General features: G+C 38.0%; 4 protein-coding genes across 5 annotated transcripts; 1 reads left to right on the top strand and 3 right to left on the bottom strand.

Annotated features, from left to right (window-relative positions):
* Positions 1-446: 446 nt before the first annotated feature.
* On the bottom strand, positions 447-4473 carry app (Palmitoyltransferase app). Of its 2 annotated transcripts, XM_065353705.1 has the most exons (10): positions 4206-4473; positions 3914-4111; positions 3676-3836; positions 3420-3578; positions 3176-3313; positions 2946-3097; positions 2736-2853; positions 2464-2585; positions 2261-2381; positions 447-1666 (listed from the first exon to the last, which is right to left on the bottom strand). In XM_065353705.1, exons 2-10 carry the CDS (start codon positions 4060-4062, stop codon positions 1347-1349), a joined length of 1440 nt encoding a protein of 479 aa, XP_065209777.1. In that variant the 5' UTR covers positions 4063-4111; positions 4206-4473; the 3' UTR covers positions 447-1346. The 2 variants fall into 2 exon arrangements, with proteins under 2 accessions (XP_065209777.1, XP_065209776.1); XM_065353704.1 differs by having other exon boundaries at positions 3914-4473.
* Positions 4474-4795: 322 nt separating this feature from the next.
* LOC135838130 (eukaryotic translation initiation factor 4E-like) lies at positions 4796-5996 on the top strand. Its single transcript, XM_065353715.1, has 5 exons — positions 4796-4953; positions 5036-5220; positions 5316-5493; positions 5559-5695; positions 5765-5996. The coding sequence occupies exons 1-5, from the start codon at positions 4927-4929 to the stop codon at positions 5880-5882; spliced, it is 645 nt and encodes a 214-aa protein (XP_065209787.1). The 5' UTR covers positions 4796-4926; the 3' UTR covers positions 5883-5996.
* Positions 5997-6290: 294 nt separating this feature from the next.
* LOC135834204 (probable RNA-binding protein EIF1AD) lies at positions 6291-6686 on the bottom strand. The gene has a single exon (XM_065348042.1). It carries the CDS (start codon positions 6684-6686, stop codon positions 6291-6293), a length of 396 nt encoding a protein of 131 aa, XP_065204114.1.
* On the bottom strand, positions 6555-10618 carry tam (DNA polymerase gamma, catalytic subunit tam). Its single transcript, XM_065353679.1, has 3 exons — positions 10405-10618; positions 6847-10315; positions 6555-6693 (listed from the first exon to the last, which is right to left on the bottom strand). Exon 2 carries the CDS (start codon positions 10265-10267, stop codon positions 6863-6865), a length of 3405 nt encoding a protein of 1134 aa, XP_065209751.1. The 5' UTR covers positions 10268-10315; positions 10405-10618; the 3' UTR covers positions 6555-6693; positions 6847-6862.
* Positions 10619-10761: the final 143 nt, after the last annotated feature.

Raw genomic sequence — 10761 nt, 5'->3', positions numbered from 1 at the left:
TCCAAACACTTAACAACGAAAGTTCGATTACCTACTTCAAACGCCAAATGCCAAATCCGAGTCTGGAACCGCGTCCAAAATCTTCTCGGATAAGCCATGAACTTCGAAACTTGGAAGAAATGACGTTCGGGTTCGCACCCTTTCCTTCAAAAAGTTTCAAGCAACAAGAACGATTTTGGCGAGACATCAATGATCTCCGCCTAAAACAAACTGTCGAGAAACAATGGGAAAGGTACCGAAATTTTGAGTTTTCCCAGAGTGCTGAGCTGCAAAAGCTCTCCGAAAAAATCATACATTACTCGATCAGGGGCAAAAGCTCACTTTGCTATTCATCAGGAAAGACAGGTTTCGTTACATAATAATGGTAAAGCAAACACGCCGCTTATCAGTACGTAAAAATTTTCCTCAATTCTTTAATTATTATTAATAAGCAAAATATTACAAAATTTCGTGCTTATGATCAAGTTTTATTATCATTATTTATTACCCAACAAAAAACAAAAGTTAAAACGATATCCAGGTAACATCACTCATTTCTTTTTATAAAACGAATTAAAAATATCAACAGTACGAACTGGGTTGCGGTTTCATAAAATTAACAGAAATCGATATTCTACAATCTTCAGCCCAACCGAAAACACCATTTAGGCTAACAAGTAAATTCACGTTTCATTTTTAAAAATATACACGTACGTAGTATAAATAAATAAAACGAATAGTTAATGGCAGTAAAGAATCTTGATGAGATCTCGAACGACGACGGTGCACCAGAATGTAAATGAGTCAATGGCTAAGCTCTCTTCAAATATTCGTATAAATCACAAATACATAAATAGGTAGGTACATATGTATGTATTAAGGAAAAGCGTTACGGAAAATTACGATGTTAAAATGCACGAATCTGGTGACGTTTACAATACGTATACAGTGAAAACAAACCATCTTGCCTCATTGCTAAAATGAGAGTGCGCTCTAACGATGAACTTATAATATGCATCAGATTCAATTTACAGTTCACATTCAAAATTGATATTCGATATAAAATTCAGCCCCACGAAAACGTTACGAATTTTTCAAATGTTTTAAATAAAATTGGGTAAATTGTACACAGTGCGAGAAGATATTCAATGGGCCAAACTTGTAATACTTCGATTTAATCAAGTTCAAAAAAGCGAGCTTAATAAGAAGCAACAAAAAATTAATGAAAGTAGGTAAACGTTTTTTTTTTTTTTTTTTTTTTAAAGAAAGCATTTCAAATAAAACTGAAAAGCTCTGACGTATATGCGTTTTCTTCAGTCGGTGTTGACGTGATGCATTATTATATAATTATTATAATCCAAAATTACTTAAAGCGTAGGTTTGCCTTTGATCAAACCAACATGACTACTAGCGCCTATTGATGAAGTAGATTCTTCTAATGAATCAAGATCGAGCGCCGATTCGATCATTGTTGTATCGTAAAGTAACTGTAATTTACTCGCACTCAGCGGCACCAATGAAAGCGCATTTTTATCGCTACTCAACGCTTCAACGTCGTCCAAATCTAAATCAATTTTCGATACATCGATAGCAGTCTCGTTGATGTTTTGCAGCCGAACGTGTTCAGTTCTGTTGATATCGCTTTCAATAGATCTACTTTTAATTGACGTACTCTTCTCGTTCACACCTGCAAATAGAAAATTATTTATAACTCACCGGGTATAAAAATGCGAGTGCGAACCCTAACGTACATACGATCAAAATTTATATTTCTATTCCTACCAGTAATGTTTTAAAATTACCTGCGAAGTAACACCCTGGCGCCAATGGAAGCGTATAAAATAACATTTGATAAATAAATAATTAATGGGATGTGTCGGAATGAAAGAAAAAAAATTCTTACCAGAAATAGGAAATTTCTAACTCATTCGTTACGTCACTTCCTTTTTGATATATTTTTTAGAAACACGAGAATTATTATGAACTCGAGCATCGCTCGATGATACTAAGGCCATTGTATTCAAAGTTACCCGCTTTATGCCATTACGAACGGAGTAATGCTCGTTCAACGAAGAAGAAGAAATGTAATACTCGGATAAAGAATAAGGCACCAATTTAACTGGCAATGACAATCGATGTCGGTTAGACTCTGTCCTACACTTCGAATACGGTACACTATGTCGACTGAAAGTATTGCGATCGTGTATAACCAATGAACTAGCTTTACGCGCGTCGGAAGAATCGTTAATAGCGTTCGTACTTCTACTATCGTAACACAAACCGTATGATAAAGGAGGTGATGATTTTTGAACGGAACTGTTGCCAAGCTGCTGGTTGGATATCACAGAAGAATGTGGCTTCGTATCATTTTGATTAATGTTTGGATGCGATTTCACACCGTTCTGAAATAAGACAATAAGAACGTGATATCCGAGTACTTTACTTTATTCAGAAAATTTATACCGTTTGTCCCAAATTACTTACTATTTGAAAAGGTAATCCGTTGACGTTCGCTGGCGTGTAAGTAGTATTTGTAAACTTGTTTGGCTGTCTTTCGTGAATTATGCTTTTATTAACAAAATCTGGCATGACAAAACCTTCGCTATCTAAGAACAAATAGAACGAACAAACCATGCATTTTTTACAGAATCGAGTATAAATATATCGCGTTATACATTCTCTGAATTCTTAAAGCATCCTTTATTAGAGCAATAAAATAAAGGAGTAAAGAAATGCTACGCTTATGATTAATTTACCGATTAAACTCGAAGGAAATGGCCCACACAACACGTAACAGCAATTCAAACAACCATTACCAAAACTATATGGATTACGGCTGGAACCTCCTCGTTTGTTAGAAAAAGAGCCTTTGATCTGTTAAAAAAAACAGCATAGATGTAAATATGTAATGAAAGCAGAACATTCGTTTTGCTAAAATGAATAAACGAAAGAAAAGTAGAACTAACATCTTCGTTAGTTGTTTGATTAGAAGCGGCCAAATACGTATGAAATCCGGCTAACCCAAAAACACTCCAACAACTAAAAAATGTAATCAAAATAACAACAACGCTGGCTGGAGAATCAGCGATTGCTTCGACCATCATTTTTTTTTCACTTACTGAAAATGTAAAGAGTAACAAAATTATTAGAAAATATTCTACGAAATCCGAAATTACGGCTACACAGACATACTCACAGAGATACAGATGAGTACAGGTACAAATGAAAACAAATGCAATATAAAATGATAACGTAACGGTAAATAAATAAAAATAGCGGTAATTTCTTCGGCCAACGCAATTGCCGACCCAAGGGCAATGATGATCAAAGTGATCTAAATCATACAAAAACACCAAGAACATTCGATTAATCTCGGTCTAGCGGAAAAGGAGAAAATGATAACGTCGATACACACTGATGCATCAGACACATCAACTTACCCACGCAATTATCACAGAGACTGCAATGGGAGGCTCTCGGAGGTCTGAAAATTTTACAGGTGAAACAGTACTTCAGTTTTACACTTTGACCCTTGATTATAACTTCCTTGGTTCGGGGCGGAGGCCGTTCGGCAGTCATCTCACCGCAAGAGGCAATCTCTACAAAACAAAATACACGTTTTACAAAACCACACGATCTTCATCGATCTCTCCCAACGCAACAATTAAATTCAAAGAAATTTTTCATCAAACTTACTTATCTGTTTTTCTATGTACATAGCTTCGTCAGCAGTAGCTCTGGGTATTATTCCAGGATCAGTAAAACTGGTTCGAAGGAGCGTTGACATGACAAATACGAAAAATATCACCGTGATGATTGGAATATAAATGCCTATTTCTTTAGTTAAATACGGACAACTGTAGAAAAATCAACAGTTCAGATTAGTGTTAGTTACAACACGAATAATAGGAATCCAAAATATGTTGGTACTTACTCAAAAATTAAAAACAGAAGTGTAGTACCCACGATCAAAAATACGTTGATGTAAAACACCGTGACATCTGGACCCATAATGATACGCCCATCAAGGCAGAATTTATTCCTGCCAGGGAAAACCTCCCATTTTTTAGTAGTATGAGACATAACGATTCCGACATCGAGGTAAAACTTGGCTGTATTCTAAATTAATACACTGGAATTTGGAAATGGATAAATCGAAACGTCCAATTGATGAAAAATATTTCACTGTTTTCTTTAAATGTAATTATAAAACGAATTTGTATTACCAACTACAACCAATAATTGAAACAATTATTTAAGTTCGTCAAATTCCTGAATACCACCAAAATACATTTATAGAACACCACATCGAAAGAAATATTCAAGTAATCACTCCACGTCGAATGAGGTACACAGACATGCGACCCGAATCACACTTGAAACAATTTTACAATTAATTTTCAGACTAATTAGTTTAAATCAATAATAATTATTTTGTTCTTTCAAACATTTCAAACATTATGTGATTATGAAAAAAAATTATCCATAGATACTAAATTTTTTTAATTGTGAGTGATGTGTGATGATAATGATGGATAGTAAACACAAGAAAAGAAGGAAACGAAAACGAAACTGTCGAAAATGTTACGTGACCTGTGAGGAAGGGGAACCGTAAACGGTAAAATTTTGTTTCGTTCCGTTCTGTTCTCGTCACAGCACGCCAAGATCGCATGAGGCGTGAGACCGCAAAAGTGAGATATCGTTACGATCCGGTTCCGTTTTACGTTTTTATGACTGTAGTATTGTAAAGCGATCATAAAAGCCAAAAATCTGACTTTTGCTTTTTTTTGACGTTGCGAACATGTTGCGAAACGAAAGTAAAGCGAAGTAAAGCAAAACCAACATCCAACATGGTATCGGTGAGATGAGATCTTATCAATCATTTTATTTTACTTTGGTTGAAAATTGAAATAATTATTCATTTCTCTCTCGTTTTCTATTTTATTGATGAGAGATTTATCTTACGCAATGGAGGTAACGTTATACGACCTTACTTAACGTAATATAATCTGCCGATCTGTCAGTTTCTGTAAGATTTTTGTTTTCGAACTTTCAGGTTGCTCAAGATCAAGAAAACGACTCAATCAAGAAGTCGATCAATGATTTACCCATCGACACTCCAGTGAGTCACCCTTTGGAGCACGAGTGGACGCTGTGGTATTACGACAATAATAAAAATAAGGATTGGTTAGAAAATTTACACGAAGTTTACACATTCAGCACTGTAGAAGATTTTTGGTGGTAATTGACTCCATTGCTAATTCGATTCCGCGGGTGAAGATCGTTCTTGCATTATTTCACGATAATTATGTTCTCGTTGGTTTGTTATTGCGCAGTTTGTTCAATCACATCAAACCTGTGACTAGTTTGTCCGCGGGAAACGACTACTCGTTGTTTAAAAAAGGAATCCGACCTATGTGGGAAGACGATCATAATAAAAAAGGAGGTAGATGGCTGTTGAATATGGATGGCAGAATGAATAGAAATGACTTACACGATTTATGGCTTAATTTGGTAAGAGGTGTGATTCTCGAATTTTCAATTAGTTACTTAATTGATAAGGTTTTTCTCCATTTTAGCTTCTTTTTATGATTGGAGAATCTTTCGACGAGTTCAGCGACGAAATATGTGGCGCTTTCGTGAATGTTCGTAAGTTGGATAAAATTAGTTTATGGACAGCAAATGCGGACAAAAGAAATGAAATACTTGAGATCGGGTAAATTTGGTTCATTAAATCTTCAATTGCGAGCTATTACCCTCATCTAATGCTTGGATTTTCTTGCAGGAAAAAATTGAAGTTCGAATGTTTAAGATTACCGCAAGAAATGAAAGTTATATACGAAACTCATTTGGATTCTCAGAATAAAACCGGCTCTAGAGCAAAATATTTACACGTTGTTTGAGCATGTTCGTTCAAGTATTGACGCTATTTCCGTCTGTTTTTCCAAATTGATTCATAACGTTCGTAAAAGTTTTATAATTATAAGTTCTTCTAATAATAAATTTATTAAACAATTCGTCGCTGTTGCTTTTACTCTATTCGACACGGTGAATCGGCTGATCTTTTCCTCTTTACCTACTCTTCGAAAATGAATTGTCTACGATACAGTAACGAGAAATCGGTTGTCGAAGGCTAGCACGATTGATTTTGATTCCGCTTTCAACTTGTACGAATATTTTTATAAAAACTGTTTGATGGAATAAAACCAGAACGAGTACAAAAAATCAAAAATGTATTTAAATTAACATGAATAACGCGAAAGAAATACAAATAAGAATGTACATATAAATTATTTCAAATCGATCAATCTTCAACTACTTTCCTCTTCCGAAGAACTCGTTGATTTGATTTGATTATCCTCGTTCGATATTGATTGTTCAAAAATGTCGAATTCTTGCTGCCAGCGTGAATCTTTCTTCATTTCTTTAACGTGTTCTTTCAATAAAATTTTTACAATTTCTCCTTTGACTTTATTGCCTTCGGCGATGAATTCAATAATCACAAAAGAACCGGGTTTTATCCAAATTGTATTTCTGAACTTGGATGGCATTGAAACTAAAAATTGGCGATTATCTGTGGTTTGAACTTCGTACAGGTGATTACCCTGAGTTTTTAGTACTTTGACTAATTGATGTCCGTCTTTGATTTCTACATCGCCGCTTAAAATCTCATTCATAACGTGTTTCTTCTTTAAACAACTCGACATTTTGAAACTGAAACCAAGAAAAAAAAAGGAACCGATGAAAGTAACAACAAAATTAACACATTTTAAACGCTACACTAAGTATAAATAAAACAAATGCGGCTCGTTATTTGTAAAACTTAGCCTACGTATGTTAGTATACACGCTGTCGAATTCAACTTGCCTCGTATTCTTAAAGGTCAAGTACGTTTTGGTTCGACGTTTCCGATTTTTCCGTCAGCTTTTCGAATTGAATCCAAAATATTCAACGACTCTCCGGGCGGTATTGCGTAACCTTTGGACAAACCGTGAGGATTGGACGGCGTAATGCAGTCTTGCGTCGATTCTTTCCTCAACACGGTATCGACTTCGACGGAAGAAAAAAAGGCAACGGACTGCGGCAAGTCGCACATATCTAATCTTCGAACGCAGAAACTTCTCGTTAACAAGTTACTAACGTGCAAGGCTAAAGCTACTTGGTATTTTTGATTGTGCGGCACTACGTAACGCACTTCGTCGTGGAAACTGAGACAAAATCGAATCTTCGGACCGATTAGCCAACGCATACAGACCAACAACAAATGAAGGAAATCGGCCGCGCTACTTTGAACAACCCAGTTAATTCTGGTAGGCATGAATTTCTGATCGTCGTGGGCTGTCGGTTCTAACGCTTTGGTAAGACGAGCACCCAAAAACGGCGTTCTCGGTTCGGCGCTACAAGCGATCTCTTCTAAGCTGTTGAACATCGCCGACTCGCTGCCAGTTCTCCATTTAGCTGGCTGAAAAAGCTGGTCGACTGATTTATTATAAAGCATGCACAGCTGTCGAGCGTTGGCCAATGTGAAGGTTCTGTGTTTATGTTCGGCCAGTACGTCGGGTTTCAATTCGTAAATTCGTCTGCCTTTGGTATTTTGCAACATTTTACGAGCGATAAGCGCGGCATCTCTGTCTTCAATATTGGGAATAAACTGTTTCAGAAGCCTATTCGCGAATTTCTCGCCGGCTCCGTAAATTCTCGCGTAATTTACCACTTTGGCGCTGTTACGCGAGATGCCCATGGTTTTGGCAGTAACGCTGTGCATATCGGTTTTATCGGCTTTCTGACCGCTCAGTGTCATCCATCCGAACGGCGTGCAACCGTGCTCTTTCGCTTGATACGAGTCGCCTATTAACGAAGCGATCCACAGTTCTTGCGAGTCGACGTCGGCGCCGACTATATTGTAACCGGGTGGCGCTTGTATCATACCTCGCAGTTCCGAACCTATTCTCTCGTCGCTCGCATTCGAAGCAGTCATCCACGTAGATTCGACAGCTCTTCGAGTAAGCGTTCCGCAGACAACCACCGAGGGCAGAATGACGCCTAGTTTTTGGTGACTTTGAGACGATCGTAAATTGCTCGGTAGATTTTCATCTTTCAGCCATACGACGAACTGACCTTCGATACGATCTTTGTTATTCTTCCAATACGACAGTCGGCGACTGATTTCTATCATTTTTACCGCGTTTTCGCAATTGCTTTTCAATTCAGAGTCTGAAAACTTGTTGGCGAAATCTCTAGCCAGAGGATTTCCGACGTTTAAATCGACTCCGTCTTTGTGAGGTAATTTTTTCAAACCACACGTCAGTTTGATGCTCTCCCCACCACCACCGCCACTCAAATATTGTCGTAATTTTACGCAAATTTTCTCCACATCTATCGACGGATCGCGAATACAGTCGGTTTCTTTCAGTTTTAAATAATAACGAACAAATTCTTTTACAGGAAATACGGCGACTTCCGCTTCAGCAAAACTTATGTCAGTTTGATAAGGAACGATGAAACACCAGCCGGATTCCTTAAGGTGATGTAAGGGCATATGATTCCAGGTAAGCGAGAGCAATTTAGGAACTACTTTCATCGACGTACTGATTAGTTGCGGACCCGGACTCCAATCGGCAGCCTTCGGAGGCGAACAGAGTTTTCGATACCACTGCGGATAACCAGCTAAATATGGTATCCTCACGGGTAGTCGTTCACCCGTACGAAGTAACTCTGAAAATCGAGTTCGTAACTTTTCGATTCTATCCTGATCGAATCCAATTTCGTCTTTTTCGCTTTCGCATTGATTGTTCTTCGTCTCTTCAGCGTGCTTATCGCAAGTTTCAGTCTTCTTCTTGGATTTCGTTTTCGCTTTATTCAATTTGAACGGTTTCAATTGCCAGTCTTCGCTCCATAACCACAAATCGGATTTATACTTTTCGTTGTGGAGCAATTGACAGTTTTTATCTACCACTTGCGACAGTAATAATTTCGCCTCGACGTTCATATCGTCGTACGTTTGCTGCGAATTTTCGATATACGTAGGCCAATTGCGATTCACCGGAAGATAACATACGCTCAATTCCAACATTCCAGCCAACGTAACCGGGTGAGGAAATCGGTTTAAAAATTCGGGCCATAAATGCGTTAATATTTTATGGGTAGCTGCGACATCGTTGGCGCAATACGTCATCAAACTTTGGAAATCGTCTCTAATGTCTTTCAACGATCCGGTCACAAATACGTTTCTTTCTTCTTTTTTCAACGAAGAACCGCAGTAAAACTTATGCACTTCGTTCAAACTATTATTTAGAGAAGTTAGTTCCGCCCACGCTTCTTTTTGAGCGGCGCCGCTTTTCAACATTAATTTCTGATAACTGGTTACGCCGCTTATGGCAATGTGCAACGACATCGTATCGATAAATCTGAGCGCAGTTTTCTCCAACCAGTACTGCTCTTTGATTCGGGCTCGGTCGAACGAAACATTATGGCCGATCACTATTTTCGGTTTCGAAAACCTGTCGTCCAATTTGTAGCCTCTAACGTTCGCGGCACTTTCAATCGGTATCAAATCGTCGGTCGAGTAGCTGGACATTTTTTTCTTATTGATGGCTTTTCTTTTCGCACACAAATCTTTACTCGCCCAGCTATACCAGTGAGTAGGACTCGCCGCTGTCGCCATAACCGGAATTTCGCCTTCCGAGCAACAAACTTCCACGTCGAATATCAAACTTTCTTCTTCCGGGTAGTCGACGCTTACTGGTTTCCCATCGACGTATTTCGTCCAACCTGCGCAAAAATTCCATTCCGACGGCATCTGCGGAATAGGACTCAACAATCGGTCGGTCAAAGCTTTATACGGTTCGCTTTGCTGCCTGCCGAGTTCGTAAAAATGCTCTTCGATGTCGCCGTTCAAAATTTCTGGTAATTTCAAATCGACGTCCGGTAACTTTTGCATAGGCCCGGGTAAACCGTGCTGTCTCAGTTCGTCTAACGATTTCTGTAACAACTTTTCATCGCGATTAATTTTACGTTCAACTTGCCCGAAAATTTGTTCGAAAAGTGACCGAGACAGCATCTGAATGTTCAAACTGTTAGTTCGAAAATTATCATCAGTCTGGACTGCTTCTTCGGAAGAAGGCACGTGTACGTCGGGTTCGACTGAAACATTATTTACATTCGAGATCACGATGTTTGATTCTGGAAGACCGGCGCCGGTTTCCTTGCTGTCGGATTGTTTGTAGATGCAAGAATGCCGACGAATTACATCACGCGGGTAGATAGACCGTATGAGTTTTCTGTTCATTTCGAACGCTTTGAACTTCGTTGGTTTGAATTTCGACACATTACTAAACTAAAGTAATAAAAGGCATATGGTTAAAATTTCACTATGCTAATGGTTTATCATGTACAGCAAATTATCGAAACGTATCTCATCGTTACCTTTGTGATTTCAGTACAACGCAAGCTCCACGGTTAACATACACTGGACATTACCAAGTAATTTGTGAATCGTAGGTATCTGCTGTTTACTTTACTGTTTATAACATCAAGAAAAACGGTTGAAAGAACAAGAACTTTCGCACTCTAAACGTGGGACGTGGGGGTAAAGAAAAGAAAAATTTCCAAGTTTCAAAAAAATTTTCGACTTGCAAAAAAAAACTGATAACAACACACGTGACGTCAATCCATATTAACCAATCATATGACGCGAAATGGAAAAAAGTGGTAGACTTCAACCAACGAAATGGTCGTATTTTAGTATTGTTATCATTAGACGTTCTGATTGGTTTGGTAAAA

The sequence above is a fragment of the Planococcus citri genome, chromosome 2 (genome assembly GCF_950023065.1).
Source record: "Planococcus citri chromosome 2, ihPlaCitr1.1, whole genome shotgun sequence".
Lineage (NCBI taxonomy): Eukaryota > Metazoa > Arthropoda > Insecta > Hemiptera > Pseudococcidae > Planococcus > Planococcus citri.
The sequence above is the reverse complement of the archived record's forward strand: the minus strand, read 5'-3'. Positions and strand labels throughout refer to the sequence as shown.

Excerpts from the sequence above, each read along its gene's own strand:
- app (XM_065353704.1), bottom strand. The coding sequence starts at position 4,062 with ATGTCTCATACTACTAAAAAATGGGAGGTTTTCCCTGGCAGGAATAAA. Across the intron at positions 3,314-3,419 it reads TCTCTGTGATAATTGCGTGG|ATCACTTTGATCATCATTGC; the intron begins GTAAGTTGATGT and ends TGTATGATTTAG. Across the intron at positions 1,667-2,260 it reads ATCACCTCCTTTATCATACG|GTGTGAACGAGAAGAGTACG; the intron begins GTTTGTGTTACG and ends TTCTATTTGCAG.
- LOC135838130 (XM_065353715.1), top strand. The coding sequence starts at position 4,927 with ATGAGAGATTTATCTTACGCAATGGAG. Across the intron at positions 4,954-5,035 it reads ATTTATCTTACGCAATGGAG|GTTGCTCAAGATCAAGAAAA; the intron begins GTAACGTTATAC and ends TCGAACTTTCAG. Across the intron at positions 5,221-5,315 it reads ACTGTAGAAGATTTTTGGTG|TTTGTTCAATCACATCAAAC; the intron begins GTAATTGACTCC and ends GTTATTGCGCAG.
- LOC135834204 (XM_065348042.1), bottom strand. The coding sequence starts at position 6,686 with ATGTCGAGTTGTTTAAAGAAGAAACACGTTATGAATGAGATTTTAAGC.
- tam (XM_065353679.1), bottom strand. The coding sequence starts at position 10,267 with ATGAACAGAAAACTCATACGGTCTATCTACCCGCGTGATGTAATTCGT.